The sequence below is a fragment of the Cydia pomonella genome, chromosome 3 (genome assembly GCF_033807575.1).
Source record: "Cydia pomonella isolate Wapato2018A chromosome 3, ilCydPomo1, whole genome shotgun sequence".
NCBI classification, from domain to species: Eukaryota; Metazoa; Arthropoda; class Insecta; order Lepidoptera; family Tortricidae; genus Cydia; species Cydia pomonella.
In genome coordinates this window covers 27,805,958-27,825,203 of record NC_084705.1, presented here as the reverse complement: position 1 = coordinate 27,825,203, position 19,246 = coordinate 27,805,958, and the positions used below count along the sequence as shown (strand labels likewise).

Here is a 19,246-nt window from a genome sequence, read left to right as displayed (position 1 = left end):
TCGCGGTAGGCCCTGACGCGTCGCAGCAGCGTCGCAGCAGTAGACCGAAGTATGACAGACGCCGCGACGGTATTACATTTCGAAACGCCACCGTTGGCAAATTTGCATTGAATTGAGTCTCCTTAAACAAGAAATATTTTATCGAAATATGTGAAGTTCTATTTTCAACATTTTTATAGTAGCGATAAAATTCGGTGGTTTTCCGATTAATATTATTTAGGAACGCACCGTAAATTTTATACTGCGTACTCAACTTGAATTTGCGTACTATTTTTAAGAGGTGCACGTAACGGAACGCAAAACCCATCTGGCAACACTGACTAAGATCTTTCAAAGATATTCTAACGTCAAAGTGACATTGGTCATCCGAATCGTGCAGCTTCTGTCAATTATACCACATACAAACGATATCTAATTGAGAACTTATCTATATCTAAACCAGAACTTAACGATCTCATATCTTTTCCGTATTGCATTTTTCGAATAGGGCCGTGTGTTAAAAGATGGAATATCCTTCTGGTGTCTAATCAGGATTTTCAAACTGATCTTGATATGTCGAGGTTTTAAGCCTCTTGCGACTAAGAATCTAATTAAAATGCCAATGCCATTTAAAATTCACACGCAATAGCTGACGCTGAACGGGTCAAATCGAACCCATTTCACCCCTATCTACCAATACCATACTATGCGGACCTCATAAAATTGTTTACGGACTTACCTTTACGGCGGTCTTAAAGTGAAAAGTATTTTTATGCGCCGTTTACGAGGCTTGGTTACGGCTGGTTGGCGCCAACGTTTGTCGAACGTTTGAAGCCAATGTTACAATATGATCATCTTTCTTGATGGGCTATTGCCATTCACATTGAATCAAATTTTCCTTTTTCTCATCATCTTATTGCATTTGCAATTGCATCCTAGCCTAGTCAAGATGACAGTTGTTGATGCAATCGAATCTTAAATAATGTATGGATATTAGTCTCGAGCCTTAATTTTCATACCATGACAGCATCCCGATAATTTTTTTTGTTTGACTTTTGTCGATGTCATCTTGGCTAGGCTTTTCATACCATGACAGCATCCCGATAATTTTTTTTGTTTGACTTTTGTCGATGTCATCTTGCTGCGGTGGCAGCATGGTTCCATTTTTATTATATGTCACTATGCCCGTCACTTTTGCGCTTACATACTTGTTAGAACGTGACAGGCATGGTGACAAGTGATAAAGAGCCGACCATTTTAGCCCTACTGGTCCGCTTTCAGACAATCGCTAGATTAATTTGTTTTGTGAAAGTGACCATTAAACCAAAAAAGGAAAGTAGTATTTTTGGAACAATTAACATAGGCCAATTAGGCCATAGGTTCCTCTTGTCTAAGTGGATTATCTAAAAGTCATTTTAGATGAGACTCTGTTTGCGAGTTCATCGGTTTAAAATTAAAGTATTTAAAAACATTCCCCATTTTCACGTCATTAGAAGCTTGAGAACGTTTTGAAGAATACATGAGGCCAATTCAAGCTTAGATATGTGACATATGTAACTTATAGATAACGATTAATGTCACAATGTAAGTTTAAATTAGCCTCTTTGTTTCAAATTTCAAGGGTAATTTCTGCGTTGTCTGTCAGTGTCTTAATATCCTAATAACAGGATTGCAGAATGTTTTGTTTAACTGCCCTGCCCTCGTCTTGTTGACTCCACCCGCTGCTCCAGACTGGTCTTCAGACTCCCTTATGGATTTCCTAACGCTGCGTGTTTGAGTAGATAGTAAGGCCTCTTAAGAACCTCGCAAGCAAAACATCAAAACACGCTGCCAAATATTTTATTTATAAACACGTTTTTGACGACGCACACTCGCGTGTCTTCGCAATGAAATTCCACAATTTTATATTAATCGCGATTTTTTACAGTTAGTTATAAAAAATTATGTCGCAGGTGAGGTGTTTTATCGCGACGCATTAACGGGCTAAGGCTAATAAACTTGCCTTGTTCGTAAAACATTTTATATTGCCTATGCGCTTCCCAGTATAACTAGACCTCCAAATCCACAGACTTTTTCATTGTTTTATGCTGCCGCGGTTGTATACCTTGTATACCTCGGCTCGGCAACTTAATCTACAGAATCGGTACAAGTTTTGTTTAGTAATCGTACAGGTAGTCTTTCAAAAATGATTTAGTAGAGATTAGAGCAGGGGTTCCCAACTGTACGCCGTGAGACAATCCTCTTCTCCATGTTACCTATCATTTTGTATAAATTTTAAACTTTCAAGGGCGCTGCGGACTGAAAAGGATTGGATTAGAAGCCCCTGGATTAGAGGAAACTAGTCCAACCAACCTTCCAACAAAGTTTGGAAGACCGAGAACCAAGGTCTTAACCTCTCCTCTCCTCTGTGTATGATAAGAATTCTGACTGAATGTTTATTCATATTTTTGCATTCTTGTTGAGAACGATTTTTCTGCTCTATTGAGGTTAGAATTTAGAACTCCCGATCTTTGACCACCACGAATTACGAATAAAGGTAAAAGCACAAATATAAATAATATAATTGTATCTATTATATCTGTAGCCAAAAGTTCCACAACCGGCTCCACCTCCGAATCCGGAGCAACTATGAGTAGTCAGATCACTAATGTGTCGTATTCTACCGGCCTTAATACTGTGGTCGTCAGGTACACAGCGTTATGAACTTATGAATATAACAAGCCGGGATGGGGCGTTAACATGGTTTCCTTATACAGATTTATATAATAAAATTGAATAAGTACTTGTATAATAAAACCATAGAAAAATGTAGGTATTATGTTTGAGTTATATAAGATATCGCATTACCGCTGTTATAGGTATTAGTAGGTGTTAATTTATAAGTATAAGTAGTAATATCTTCTCGTTTAAATTAGGTCCTGCTACCAGCAGACGTGGCATGATACTTTCTGCAAAAGTCAAATACGAATAAGTAGGTAAGTACCTATATAAAAACATCTCTGACTACCGCCGAATACTGCGACTAGCTGACATCACATTATTTAAAAATAACACAATTAACAACATAATTATTAGGTATTATTAACATAATTCGAATTTGATTTTATTTGGAGCCGATGGTCCTGGGTTCGAATCCCAGTAAGGGCATGTATTTCATGTATTTATGTGATGAGCTCTGAACCTCTAGTGTAAACTTTTTCGATAGCGTAACGTGACGTACGCGTTTGCGTTAAGTCTCATTTTGTATGAGATTTAAAAACAGCGCGCCAAGCGGGACGTTTTTGAAACTGAAAATCCCATACAAAATGAGACTTAACGCAAACGTACCGTGTACGTCACGTCTCGCTATCGAATAAATTTATACTAGGGGTACTGATATTCGTTCCTGACTCATGGATGTTTTCTATGCATTTTATATATTATATCGTTGTCTGAGTACCCACAACACAAGCCTTTTTGAGCTTACCGTGGGAGTTAGTCAATTCGTGTAACAATGTTCCTACAATATTTATTTATTTATTTATCACATGCTAGCAGCAAACCTTGCCCAAAAGTCAAATATAGTTAAAACCTGAACAATAGATCAATATTTTATTAATAGGTACTTTATAACTATATTCTGAACAGGATAGGTATAATAACAAAACTTATAAAATAAACTATTATTAGAATTAAGTATAAACAAAATAAATCAAAACTAATAAAATAAATAAAGGTATTTAACGTTTTGTTTAAGTATCTGCCTTAACTTTGCACCAAGATAAGTCTTCCTGCATCATTAAATTCTTCAATAAATTTCTCGTCTCCGCTGAATACTCTTGGTAACAGTTTAGCAAACTTATATAGGTAAAAGTTACATAGGTAATAGGTACAAGTAGATATAGGTACCTACTGTTTATTCCATTGGCAGCTTCCTTCCTAGTTCCCAGGACGCCTTAAATGCCTGAAAGTGCCTGCGTGCCTCCGTCCCGAGCAAAAAGTTGAAGGCGGCTCCAGTCACAAACTTTGATAACCGTTCGCTCGATCGCAGTGCGTCTTATAGTTTCGCCATGTCCGACTGTCCGTCCGTCCGAAGCCTTGCTCCGTGATCGTTAGTGCTAGAAAGCTGCAGTTTGGCATGGATACATAATAGTATTTTTCCTACTCCTCTACTGTTATCTGTCATTTATGCATTCATTAGCACGAATATAAGAACATACATAAAAGATTTCAAGAAAAGTCTATATTGTCTATTCCTCATAAAAGCTCTTGTGCTTTTATAAGCTATAACGTTACTGCGATTAATGGCTACCAACCTAACAAAACCAAAACGAATACAGTTTTAAACTAAGTGCATTGCTGCCAACTTACAAAATATTCATTTGTTTGCATAGTAAAAATAATTACTTCATAAGTAAGTCAGCCCTTCTTATACAACTGTTGCATAAAATACTATTATGCAACAGTTGTATAAGAAGGGTCAAAAAAGGCGAGTGGCGTGAGTTACAATGTGAGCCGGAGCCGAAGGCGTAGGCGAACATTGTAAAGGAATACGCCACGAGAATTTTTTGACCTACTTATACAACGTTGCATACAATATTTTTCCTACGAGTCAACAAAAATAAATCTTAATTTAGGTAAACAAATTACAGCAAAAGTATATAGCCAAGACGCGCGAGCATACCTTGTTACGCGCCCGGCCCGTCCCGGGCCTCGGCCGGCCGGTCGGCGACACCTCCTCGTAACTCATGAGGCCCTGGTACTTGCTACTTGCTAAATTAATTTTTTGGACAGTTTTTTCTCAATTTTGGCCACCGTAGCCTACGGAGACTAACAAGCAACGCTAAGCGGTCTTCGTAGTCTATGGGTGTTGCTATATTACGGGTGTCACATGCGTGTTTCTGACTTATGAAGTAATTATTTTTACTATGCAACCAAATGAATATTTTGTAAGTTGGCATCAATGCACTTAGTTTAAAACTGTATTCGTTTTGGTTTTGTTAGGTTGGTAGCCATTAATCACAGTAACGTTATAGCGTATAAAAGCACAAGAGCTTTTATGAGGAATAGACAATATAGACTTTTCTTGAAATCTTTTATGTATGTTCTTATATTCGTGTTAATGAATGCATAAATGACAGATAACAGTAGAGGAGTAGGAAAAATACTTTCAATGAAAATTATAGCGAAGATGTTCCATGAAGATGAGTCCAGTCGTTTTTGAGCTATTGCAAAAAATCTTCTCTGCTTAGTAAAAAGTACAAAGCGCTGCAAAGGTATTCCCTTATGCTTTAAATGTACATGATACTTACTAATAGCCTCCGTTTTGCCTATTTTGACAGAATGGTAACTACGAAACCCTACACTGAGCATAGCCCGACATGCTCTTGGCCGATTTTTTATTTTAGACACCCAAAGGCACTCGCGTTTACCCAAATATCTGACTCAATTTACTGTAGCTACTGGAATATTTCTACAAATTGCGCTGCAGTGTTATCAGTTCAAACCGTTCAATCTGGTTTACCTTGTTATTTAAACTTATTGCAAACAATAGGGAAAATGTACCAACCCACCCACTAAATGTACCAACTAATGGCGGATCTAGTACCAAACGGCATTTTCTACCAGTTAACCAATGGATAATTGGACCAGTGACATGGTTTGGTTAACTCTTACACCTTTCTAGAGTCGGTGGCACCGAACCGTCTGTCACTGTTAAATCTTATTCTATGGGAAGTTTCATAGTTCATTGCTGAGTGACACGCCCTACAACAAGCATCTGATACCTATTACTTAATCACTATAGTCAGTAAACTTACTTGGCCTGCAGTGGGGTTATGTGGCCTCCAATACCATATACATACATCAAACTTCCTATAAAAACGACTCATTGACGTGAGATGCTCAACAAAATGCTTGTATGAAAAAGCGAGACATAATTTTGTTATATTCCGCCGCACAACTCACCTATAGGACGACAGACCGGCGACGGTAAGGCTAATCACGCTTTTCAAACAAGCAAACTAAATATTACAGCTACGAATCGTCGCACCCTCAAGTCGAATAGGCTATAATCTCAATCTGTCAACCCTACCTCGGCGCGCCGTAGCCTTCACTACAAAAACGCCGCCGCGTTCAAAGCGATGCCGCGTCAGTCTGCCTACAGGGTTGTCACTCGTACGACCACCAACCTACCTGCGAGCTATGTCGGTCAAAAATACACTCTACCCTAATACAGTAAGGTTGAAATTGCGTTATGCGTTACCACTAACTTACCTGACGTTTCGACAAGCAATGATAAGCTCTATCGAAGCATGATAAAGTTGAGTTTCGATTATCAGCAACGTATTTGTCACTGACACAACTAAAAGCGAGGTATGAAATAAGCTATGATAAAGCTTATTGCAACTTGGTAAGAACTTAGGGAGGCAACGAAAAAGGACAAGGTTAAGCTTGTCATATAATTATACCGTTACTTATTCGTCGTTATTCGATGTGTATATGTATACATAAATATAGTTGGCAAGTAGATCTGTTTCATAGTAGCTCGGTTCACCGTTCGTTCGATAGGTACCTATTCTTATGACTGAAATATTTGTCAGTCTACTACCTACCCACATGCGTTTCGAGTTTCGACAATACCATTATGTAAGAATAGTGTTTATTCTACGGAAGTTTTAGGTAGGCAAGTTAGTCACCTATACCTATCGCTTAATGAATGAATGAATGATGCTTTTATTCGAAACACACATACACAACAACATTAAAATAGACTTAAATCTAGGTAAAGTAGAAGTTACAGTGCTGCGGGTGGTTCCAGAAAAGGATAACACTCAGCATGTGTCGCAGCACATCAGTAGTGTTGCGACGCTGATTTTCAGTGTACACATTGGCCCGTACTCGTAAAACAACACAGAACATAAAAACAGAACCGAAGCAGCACGTCAAATGAGATAGAAAAAAACTAGTTTTCACCACACAACAGGTAAAGGCCATCTTGATTGTTCAAAAACTAATGAGAAAGTTGCATTTTATCCACATGTAGGGGCAAAGTAATCAAATGCAAATTTTGAGTTGTTTCCTCATGTTAGCTGGTTGATTCGATTTATTTGTTATCTCATGGTTAGTATTTTCCTCGCGTTGGTGTGGTGAACAATTTTGTGTTTCACTCGAAGGCAAAGTTTGTTTAATCCTCGAAACGCTCAAGATTCCATATCTCGAACCACTCGCTACGATCGTGGTTCAATGATAGAATCTTTCGCACGCTCGGGTATCCATATTAGCACGAGCGGTGAAACAACAACTTTGCCCCCTTGTAGGTAATACAAATAACTATTATCGTCGAGTTTTTCCTTGTAAGGCCCACGGTCCTGCCCATAGTACTAATTATGTACCTACTTCAATGTAATTTAAACCATTTTCAATATGAAATTTGGAACAGAGTTGCATTTCTTTGGTTGTTCTGTGTTCCGTTCGATTGCAGATCAAAAGAAATTCAACCATTATTCCTTCACTATTGATTTCAAATTTAACGGGGATTTTTTTTGTATTGGGGGCCTTAAGTTATTTATTTATCATTTGACCAATGTCTCTGCCCCATCGTGAAAAATAAAACAATTCACAATAAATTCCACATCTTTATATACAGGACCGTACATCGATACATACTTAGAAATAATTAACATTACATACAATTAGGTTAACTGTATCGAAACCGGAGCCACTACGCTATTCGTACAAAAATATGTTATCTGTAGCGAATACAAACCATAGACAAAGCTCATTTTCCAATACCAATGGGTCACATACAGACAAAAGAACTTTTTTTTGCTCTGTACCCGAAAGAAAAAATACCGGAGCCTAATTTCTACTTGTGATTTACATCGCCCAAATTCCCAAAATAAGTCCCGGCGTAGTTTTTGCACAGTTGTGGGTATAAATGTATCACCAATAATCTTACTTTCGGGAACAGACAAGACAACTGAAAACCACTCAACTATGGATTTGACAATTTGAACACTAGCACTTTTTTTCTGATTAAATTGAATATTTAAAGTTGATAAAATGCACTGGGTGCTTACGCTTAGCCACTTGCCAATCGTTAAGAGCCCGGTAACAATTTTAGAGCAAAAATTTAAACTTGATAGATTTAGTCGTTGAAATTGTACAACTTTTGTTACGTAATATGTAAATAACAAGTATTGGTTTCTATTAGCACGTTTTTTATCTTGTCTTTTAATAATGGGGTCGCAAGCGTGCGTCCCCGGTAATAGGTGACGAGAAGGGACAGTTTTTAAAAATTCATCAAAAAATTATGGTATTAAATTATACAAAATGATGTATAAGAACAGTTTCAGCAGATGTTGTAGATTGTTTAAATATCAAAATTACGTTGAAATTAAGTCAACTTTCAGAGAAATTGTCACTTGTTTTGAAGTAATTTCTGTAGAAAATTGATTTCGTTTAACTTTCATTTACACTACTTCAAATTTATAATAACAAAAATGTAGTTTATTAAAGTTGAAGTACAGGATATTTGTTTTAGCAGTACAAACTTTACGAAATTTACAAATAAGATCGACAAAATCACTGCTTTACGCGCGTTTACCTAAACGTCCATCAGAAAAAAAATCATAACCAATTAATTTAGATTAGTTTTTCCATTTTGTTTTATTATATGCTGTATGTTTCCTTTAATATAAAAATTAAGTGAGTCTGTTTTCAAAAATATGATTTATTAAAATGAAAGATAACAAGACATGCTAATAGAAACCAGTACTTGTTATTTCTAATAGTTAACAAAAGGTGTACAATTTCATGCGCTAAATCTAACAATTTGACATTTTTGCGACTAAAATCGATAACGGCCTCTTAACGCTCCGTAGCGTAGCGTAGTCATATCTCTCTATCACTCTTCGATATTAATGCGACAGTGACAATTGCGTGTCGTTCGATACGGAGCGTTAACGATTGACAGTTGGCTACGCACCCCGTTAAATACTGTAACGAAATAATTCTTGCCAAATCCCTAGTAGATTGGATTGGCCATAAGCATCATCAACAAAATACGTTACAAAAAATAAAACACCATAAGTCTGTAAGTAAGTTGTTACAGTACAGGAGGCCGATCCTTGAATTTCGATCGCTCGATTAAATTCTACAAATAGAATTGAAATCGAGTCAATACCACTAGATTCCCAATTTCTATCACTCGTATTCCAGAAATAGCATTTTGCCGCTTTCCACTTTCGAGCGCTCGAAATTCATAAATCGCTTAACAGGTTCAATTTGCATGCAACGTATTTCGCTGAACGATTAATAAAAAATATTGTGTGTTTTCAGTTATATAAAAATACAAAAAACCAGACTAGTTTTATTTATACTTCTGGTTTTAGTGATTTTTGTATAGTCCTACAAGTAGAGCATTAATATAAAATAAATGTGATTGCAGAAACTGTGGTTAGTATATAGCCTAAATGTGGTTAGGTTTACGATAATAAATAAAATGCTCATAAATTAATAGGTACAAACAATTATTAATTACGATTAATTACTGGCTATAATATGATCTGTGTCTGAGAATGTACGAAACACGTAGTTCGGTATTATATTCTCCTAAACCATAAAGCAACAATTGGCGTAGCAATTACTGATCTATGCCTTGAAGGATTTGTATCGACTTCGGTCATAAAAGATTGAAAATGAAACAAAAGATTGTCCTAAAATTCTTCGTGTATCCCTGGATTGGGTGTGGGTGTGAGCGCAAAGGAAACCAATTACTTAACAAAATATTACCTCCGTAAGGTTAATCCATTAAGGGTCTGTTTCACATTGTCCAAGTAAAGTACTAGATAGCTAATTAACAAATAAATTAACTACCAGATAATTATTCCTGCAAAACTTAGCACTTTATCTAGCAGTTAAGCTTATTTGAAGATAGTGAAACGCCAACGATGACTTTATTCGTCAGATAAGTGGCAAAGTAGCTTATTCAGGACTTTACTTGGACATTGTGAAACAGGCCCTAAGTAAATGACAAATAAAATCTTCGGTTGTAAACAAATTATATTATTCTTCGAGTTAAAAATAAAATTGTATCGCAAATTATTGATGTCAAATTCCATTTATACCATTATATTTAATTGGTAATTCTACATGAAAACAAGATCGTTAGGTTCATAGAAAATACGTTAATTCTGACCATTGGGTACCTACCTAATTACTACAAAGTTCATAAAATACATAACGAACTAAAGCTAAGGGAAATTATAAGACTTACAGCTAAAATAAATACTTAAAAAAACGCAAGGAACACAGAAAAGGGCCGACAGATTTTTGGTAACTTATTTAGCTATGCATTAAATATAAATATAATATGGAATAATGAAAAACAGCATATTATCACAAAACAAGACAAAACAAAGTACCTATTACATACGAAACTGCATCTAATTGCTATACACTATACATGTGGTCTTATAGAATCTATTTGCCTAGATTTTTTGATCGGCATAATGCTTAAAACACATTCAGTTCTGTTTTTTATTTAAAAATCAAGGCATCAGAGCAATGGCAAAACATATATACCTAAAACGTCTTGTTACTGTTTACTGGTCTTTAAAAAGGTTACAATACTCGTATTAACAGAAAAACATAAATGTTATCTATTATATTATGTAAAAAAAATACATAAATGTCCTCTGCGACAGTCAAGTAAATAAAAATAGGCATTGGCATTGCTGCTCTACCTATAAAATGATAGTTTTTTTCTATTTATAGACCAATAATAAATATGCAAATTGAAAATATTACATAAATAATGTAGAAATTGTCAAGTGATGCATTATACGTTTAAAAAATATTAATTACATTTTCATTAATTTAATATCAATTAATTAATTTTGTGATAACATGTATCAACAGTTTAATTCAATTGTGCGTATTTTAATGACAATAATTTAAAATAATTGTAGTTAAAGCAATTGATTTTTAATAAGCTTATACATATTCCAAATACACGTCTCATCTTGTGAAAATAAATGTAGGTACAATGTGATTTTACATGTACATGAATACATGAGTAACCAATTAGTTAAAAAAAGATACATAACGTTAGAAATTACTCAAAGAATTCATACATTTTAGACAAAAACCTTCCAGTAATAAAAAAAAGCTTAGAGCATTTAACCAACCGGAGTCGCCTTCAAGAGCTTACCCCTCTGTCGAAAACCTTGGCCAATGGTCATACTCAGGTCATAGTTATTGTACATAAAAACCTTCCAGTAATAAAAAAAGCTTAGAGCATTTATCCAACCGGTGTCGCCTTCAAGAGCTTACCCCTCTGTCGAAAACCATGGCCAATGGTCATACTTATTGTACATACAAATAGCCATACATTTGACGTACCCCTCCCCCGCAAAAATCAGCATGTTTTGTCCAGAAAATTACAGACAAGGCGTCTCCAGTCGGTTAAATGCTCAAAGAAAAAAAGAGATCAGCATTAAATACATAGATTTCACGAAAAATACCATAGGAAATATAACCTTTTTTATCGGCATTAACCGTCAATTTGCTTCGTGTATTTTTTCCAAAATGATCGGTCAAAATTGTCAGTTCAATGGGGTTGGCCGGTCGAAGTATTAAACAGATGGCGCCATCATAGCTTGCCCTGTCAATCCCTAGAATTGTGTCAAATTCTTGTTTTTTTTGTTGGAATTTTTTGACCTGGATTCCAGTACTTTAAGCCAAATCTCATAGAACAAAACTAGAGACAGGGGCAAGCTATGATGGCGCCATCTATGCAAACCTTTGACAGTTGCCAACCCCATTGAGTGTATTATACAAGCAACTACTTTCTCAGTCATATTTAATGAATGATCGCCCTATTATGGTTGAATTACGAAAAAAGACAAGCAGCAATAAATTTAACTGTCAATTCAATTGCAAATGCAAAAAGAATATACATTATGCACAAGTATTTGCCGATAATCGATTATTTACAGCATTTTAATGATCGTTTGGGTTTTTGCTTTTTTATCCCTTATGAAGTACAATTCCACTTACGTAGTATTGTTAAAATATTTGACAGATAAATTGACACTGACAGCCTACCTAGTTCAGCGCCACTTCTCGTCAGTGACTCCAATTAGTCCAAATCGATTATATACAAGCATTTTACATTTTGGCAGTGACCAGCTGGTCTTCCAATATATACACTTCCCACGTCGCGATTCTTAAATACATTCTATAAATTCATTTGAGCATTTCTACAATAGTTTGCTCCCATTTAGTATAGCTAACTCAAACGTATTTTGTTACAAAGTTTTCAATTATTAAAAAAACAATTGAGATTTTTCTCACAATAATATGTATATTTATTATATTTCATAAAACAAAAGATATCCACATAGTGTATCATTTAAAAAAATGTAACGTACCTAATAAGAAAGTTAACGGCGTTTGAGTAAGCTAATATACTAATGTGTACAAACATTTTTATAAAAACACCGATTCGCCACTTAAGTGAAACACTATGAAAATATTACTAGAAAAATAATAGTTATGTTTAGATTTTTAGTGATAATTTACGGTTTACGTCCTACGTAAAGATAATTTGAAAGCCTCAGCAACTTTGTGCAAATTTTCAATTTGTTCGATCTAATTTACTAAATGTACTTTATAAAGTACATAATATGGAAAACTAAAAATCGTCATCTTTAAAAACTTCGTACTCACAATAAAAGATCTGAAGGCGCAGTTGCGTATAAAACCTCTATTTTGTATTATTTAAATAACACTGACGACGGGTATAAAAGCTGAGAGTCTATTAATCTTGCAATATTTCCTGCGGAACAGCGAACTGGAAATACGTCGGGGGATACTTAGACATAGTCTATGTGTATGGAATTCTTCGTTCAGCGTGTTGAATCATGACTCATAGGGCCTCGGAGGATTACAAGAGAAATGTAAGTAACTAGTGTACACAATTTTTCATTTACGTGTATTCTTTTTCGGAGACCGTGATGCTTTTCCGTTTCGATTCTTGAAATTATTATCATAAAAAAATATGACATATTATAGTACATGTCATGACAAACGTACACGTAATGCTCATAAATTAGTATTAATAGGAGTTACGCACAAAAAATTATTGTCATTCAAAATTAATAAACTCGGAAAGCGAAAGTTGTTTTTTTTTGGGCTCCAACACAGTGTAAACTAACGCAGTCTCCAGGGCTCCAACTGCATATGTACCATCTACGTTTTGGACAATAAAAAATATATTTATTTAAACAAGTGAACACAAAAACCCGTTTCATATTTGTATTTCGAACTTCCCTTAACAGGACAGTGACCATGACCTCTGAAATATAAGTAGGTACAAGTTTTTAAAAGCATTCTTCATGAGAGCTACGAATTTGTACTACATGTAGTACAAAAAGCCTTCAGGTATGGTATGAGATTTTCCACCGAGAACTATTTAAGTACCTAACAGCAGCCAAACCTTGTGGAAGTGACCTTAACATCACGGACGCGCGTCGTTGGAGGATTCCACGTCGCTGGAGCTACTAGAGACTGATTTCTTGGGCTTGTATTCTGTGATCACCACAGTTACGCCGCTTACTGTTACCTGGTGAGAAAGAATATATTGTAACACTCGTTTTCGTTGGATACGTTGCACAGAGGTGGTAGCCAAATAGTTCAGACGTGTGGATTTCCTTATTGGTGCCAAGCAGTAGGAAGTATTGGTTTTTATATGGATTTGAAACGATAATGGTGAAATGGTAATGATTTAAAAATCAGCTAGGTATCTTACAGGCGTTAATTACCATACATGGCCCGGTATTTAAGTATGCGGAAACCGGAGTCCATAACACTGGTCAGCCAAATATACCACCAGTCCTGGAGGATATATTATGCTCTCTGAACGAATCCACTGGTCTGAGCGCAGCTGCGGTCGACGTTGCTAAGGCGGAGGGTCTTCGCTTCTTTTTGAGCGGGTTGGCGGAGCGCGACGCGGCCGCTTCTGCGAGCTGACCCTGACTACGGGCAAGTATAGACAGTATGTACCTCTCTGGTCTGCGCGAAGCTGCGGTCGTCGTTACTAAGGCGAAGGGGTCGCCACTTCTTTTTGAGCGAGTTGGCGGAACGCGGTCTCTTCTGTAAGCTGCCGGTATATAGACAGTACGAGTATGTACCTCTCTGGTCTGAGCGGAGCTGCGGTCGACGTTGCTGAGGCGAGGGGGTCGCCGCTTCTTTTTGAGCGAGTTGGCGGAGCGAGGTCTCTTCTGTGAGCTGGTGGGGGCGGTGCCGGCCGCCTGCGCCGCCACCAGCGCCGGATTGATACGCGGCTTTCGGGTCGATGTGCCTGAACATACCACGTCATGTTTACCTAACATTCTTCCCGAGTAATTTTGTCGGGACTCCCGACTCGGGAATTCGGAAGGAATTATTTGCTAAATTTTATGCGTTTTTGGTCCCCTCTATTTTTCAGGATTGTCTGTAACTTCCACCATTGAAATACTGACGAAATTGCATTTTCTAACGCATCTTTTTTAAATACTACTACTACTTTTTATTCCAAGATTTAGTTTAGATTTATATCCTCAAAACGAAGTTTTAAATTATTGTACCAAAGCTATGTTAAAATAATTTAATATTAGGAGGTATCTTCGATTAGAACTAGGCAGATCTAGTTTGGTCTACCCATGTCTGATTAACATCGTTAGTGTTAACACGCGAACATGTCCAATAAAATACTGTATTCTACTCGTATATACTGCACAGTGAATAGTATAAGTACTCGTCATAGCGCATTTAATAAAGGTTTAATATCATCAGCGTTAGCACGCGAACAATCTAATAAGGTACTGTATACCTTCTCATGCCTGCACAGTTAATTAGGTGTAATAATAGCCCACTGCGTCCATCCCGGTGTTTTAGTTCTTGGTAGAGGACACCGGTAGAAATGTATTATTTATAGGATTAGGGTTATTTCCCCTGACATGATTGCGGGAGGACTTGGTGAGTGCTAGGATTTTTATTAGTTCATGTCATCCGTGATGGCACGCAGACTTGTCAAATCTAACCTTTCATAACATGACATTACGAGTCAACGCGTGGTCGTGAATGACACGATCTATTGACACCTCGACTAACCACTAGAAGCGAGCTACAAGTTTGATTTTGGGCAGAGGAAAAGGAAGGTTATGCAGCATAACCTTCCTTTTCCTCTGCCCAAAATCAAACTTATGCTACAGAATATCGAGTGGCCTGCGAAAGATTCTGGAATAAGATATTTAATAAAATAATCCCACTACGCTTGAGTAAGAGAACCCTTGCCATTCGGGCCGCTTTTTGCTTCGAAAACATACCTTGTATAAAAACTTCTATTTACAAAGGCCTAATTAAGGTGGAGACGTCCGTCCACTACCTCCTTAAGTTCGTACTTATAGAAAATGTGAAGGTTTTTAGAGTGATGTGAGGATATTTCCTTTCTTCATATGGCGGCCCTAAATATGATCATCATAGTTGTGTTAGCACGCAAACATATCTAATAAGCATACACCGAAGTTTTTGGTGCGGGAATCTTTTACTGTAGCCAAAAAACAGGTAAAAACTATAAAAACCGATACTATTTTAATATTTCTAAGCGCATTTGGAGCTTACTGTCTATTTTTAATTCATAGTTTCGTAATTATTTTACAATAAACAAAGTCATAAATTCACGAAAACATTCCCGCACCAAAAACCCCGATGTATAATAATGCTAATTAATAAGGTTAAGTAAGGTACCGTATACCTACCCACAGTAAATTAGGTAGGTAATACCTACTCAGAATAGCGTATTACCATCCCGGGGTTCGAGTACCTAGACCTACTTTGTGTAGGATACCGGTAGGAAAGTATCTATATAAATATCTGATCATTACTGAGTGTTAGCACGCGATCACTCTAATAATGTGCCGTATATATGTAACAAACACTGCACAGTGAATTAAGTTAAGATTAGTAGTTAAGTTAGAAAAATGCATGTTTTTTTTGGTATGAAATAAACAGATTAAATTTTAATTTTTTTAAGTAGGTACCTATATTCATAGTTGCGGTTTGCCGCGATCTTGATGCTTAAGTACTTTGTATAGAACATCGGTAGAAGTAGCTTTCATTTAATATAGTGTCACACCAAAGTTTCGGTTTCGGCAGTATTTGGCAATTTCGGCATATAAAATCATGTTTCGACCGAAGGTTCAGTTTCGGCCGAAACATGTTTTTTTATTTTTTTTACGGTAGAGGAGGCAAACGAGCAGATGTATCACCTGATGGTAAGCGATTACCGCCGCCCATGAACACTAATGGACACTTATATACCGAAATTGCCGAAAAGCCGAACCTTCCGGTCGGACATTAATACAAATATCTGATTCCGTCATACGAAGCTGAATCCAGAGTAGCTTACCTAAACTGTACCCCTAGTGTAAATAAATTCGATTTCGAAACATGACGTACGCGTTTGCGTTTAGTCTCATTTTGTACTGGATTTAGAAAGAGCGCGCCAAGCGGGACGTTTTGGAAATTCAAAATCCTATACAAAATGAGACTTAACGCAAACGCGTTCGTCACGTTATGATGTCGATCAAATTTACACTAGGGGTACAGTTCTAAAAACAGTAAAAACGGCAGACGTTTTTCCTATCTCATACTTAGAAATTTTAAAATCGAAACTAACAAATAAGTACCTATTAAAATTTGTCATAAAAAAATATATACCTAAGTAATATAAGACGTCTGGAAGAGATTCGCTTCTTAGTGATATTAAGACCGCCTGTTGTTACCTAGCTTTTAAATGTATTTCATTTCCTGTCTATTTTTAACTGTATGGTGCACAATAAAGAGTAAGTATAATTTATTTGCCGTGTTTCAGCCGTAGGTATAAAGTTGAATCCAATATATTTTTTCTTTGAAAAATCATGTGGCTTAAGTCACTTTCCAGGTGGACAGGATGGAAAAAAACATCTGTTAGTCAAATAGATAGAAATAATAACACTAACGCTGCCTTGACTCCGCTGCGAAGTCTGAGAAAATAAAACTAACAAGTGCATACGTGAACTTGTGTCCTACATTACCTGCGAAACGTCACCCGGGGTCAATGAATGCATTAAGCACCCGACCAAATTAAAAACACGCATTTATACAGTTCCGCCAATGCAACTAACAGCACTTTTATTTAGTCGGGTTATTTGCGATGGTGGCGCCACTCGATATGCCCACCGATTTCAGAACTAAATTTACGAGGGAATTTGTTTACATTACCGATATCGGTACATTTTATTCGCTATAAAATTTAAGTGCAACAAGAAATTAGGAGGAAAAGTAAACATAGTGAAATAAAATAGATATTAGTCATGATTTTTTATTGTACGTATGAATGTTTAAAACAGAACGAGTTCGGTACAAATTCATACAAATACGTTTTTTTGCTTCAATATTAGTTTTAGAAACTAGAATAGACCTCAGTACATCTACGCACACAGATACCTTGCGTTCCATTGTACGTACTTAGGACTTGTTAGACATTAGACGCCTCAGACAAAATTTTAATCGATATTCCAAGTAGGTACAAGATTTAGGTTAGCTCCACATCAATTTTTCGATATATCATAGTACCAGAGATGAATCAGCTTTGCGGTTGACGCAAAAACCGCAAAATACTCATACGTGGCTCGATAATGCATAGAAATGTTGAAACTACTGGTCGTTAACTCACAAAAGGACATTAAGGACAAAGGGTCAATAACACTGCTATCCTTCTATCATATTTACCTTTCCTGACGTCACACATCGAGCACTTGAAGGCTTCTGCATTGTTCCTGTACGTGCAAACGCTGCAGTCCCAATAGTTTTCTTCAAGAACCTTAGAAGGCCTTTTGGCTCTCCGAATCGCATTTTTCTTGTCCATTTTCACTAACTTAAGTCTAATTATAACTTGCACACGTTAATCATGATACTTTAGAGTAACCACAGCAGTTCTTCAAGCACTTATTTAACATATTCCTAATAGGAATCATTATTTTTGTTTTATCGTGCACGAAAACGTACACCACGGTTCGCCATGACAGCTCGTCATTACTCAGTCGGTAAAGCAGAGCAAGCGCCACTTGCCAATTGTGCACTGCTTTACCGACGGAATTTAATTTTTCTAGTGCAATATAGATGGCGCTGTATGACGTACATCTACAAAAATTCAGCAAAATCGTATAGGTATAGTCAGCCTGCTAAAGTGCTAAGATAAGTGGGTGAGGTATCAAAATGATCTAAACTTGTGTTTTGGGCATCGGAATAAAAAAGAGAGCATAAACCCGCTTAGCTACTACTATTCTAGTGCTGTCTGTACCAATACCTACCTAGTTAGTACGTACTTTACTACTACCACAGGTCTTTTTTTGTAAACAGTAGTATTATTACTTCTAGTACTACCGACCGATTAACGAGGACCTAGACAGTTTTAATTAGTAGTCTTTTTGTTTTTCAATTAAGAAACAAGCAAGCTCGTTTCTCCATACAAACGTAGTTACGCTCTCATTTTAAAACGACTAGCTAGATTGCTCTAAAACTTTGTACTTACAATAAGATAAGGTATATCTATGCATGTAATTAGTTTATGTAGCTCCAGAAGAGCTTCAGAGACTAAACCAAAAATACAGCGAATGAATGTTTTTCGTAAAAAAATTTTTTTAACTCTATTTCGTTTGTTTTATGAGCTGGAGCTATATAATATAAACTGATTAAAAGCATAGATATACCTCATGTCATTGTATGTGCAGATTCCATTACAATTCAACACGTAGTTTTAAAATGAGAATGAACTCCATTTGTATGGGAGGGTGAAATTCGGCTCTTAAGTAAAGTCAGCTACATAAAAAGTGCCGTTATATAACCACACTTTTTTTTAAAGACAGGTATTCCTAGGGCGGAAATTTCAGACTGAATTAAACTTCGCACGAAACTGCTAGTTTCGTATTTAAATGAGGACATGTGCCTAGTTAGTTTGTTCATTATAAAAATATAATATTCATGCGCTGGTTATCGATACCGGTAAAATGCAACTTGCACTAATACTGGCGTCTTTTGCATGCAAAATTATATACCACACCGCGGCAATTTAATAATTATGCCCTAACTAAGGTAAGGTATAGCTGCATAATATTCGTGCAACTTTTTAATAGTCTATGGTTAGGAAGGCCATAGACTAATTTCAGTGACATCGTAGATTTTTATTATTAAATCGCCA

At 36.4% G+C, this 19,246-nt stretch overlaps 1 protein-coding gene across 1 annotated transcript; it reads right to left on the bottom strand.

The window, feature by feature from the left end:
* Positions 1 to 7,582: 7,582 nt before the first annotated feature.
* Positions 7,583 to 18,708, bottom strand: LOC133516464 (YY1-associated factor 2). Its single transcript, XM_061849424.1, has 3 exons — positions 17,779 to 18,708; positions 14,157 to 14,326; positions 7,583 to 13,588 (listed from the first exon to the last, which is right to left on the bottom strand). Exons 1-3 carry the CDS (start codon positions 17,912 to 17,914, stop codon positions 13,484 to 13,486), a joined length of 411 nt encoding a protein of 136 aa, XP_061705408.1. The 5' UTR covers positions 17,915 to 18,708; the 3' UTR covers positions 7,583 to 13,483.
* Between the last annotated feature and the right edge of the window lie 538 nt (positions 18,709 to 19,246).

Coding starts and splice junctions, on each gene's coding strand:
- LOC133516464 (XM_061849424.1), bottom strand. CDS start 17,914: ATGGACAAGAAAAATGCGATTCGGAGAGCCAAAAGGCCTTCTAAGGTT. Junction 14,327..17,778: donor GATGTGTGACGTCAGGAAAG/GTAAATATGATA, acceptor TGGTATGTTCAG/GCACATCGACCCGAAAGCCG. Junction 13,589..14,156: donor GCTCCGCTCAGACCAGAGAG/GTACATACTCGT, acceptor CTTTCTCACCAG/GTAACAGTAAGCGGCGTAAC.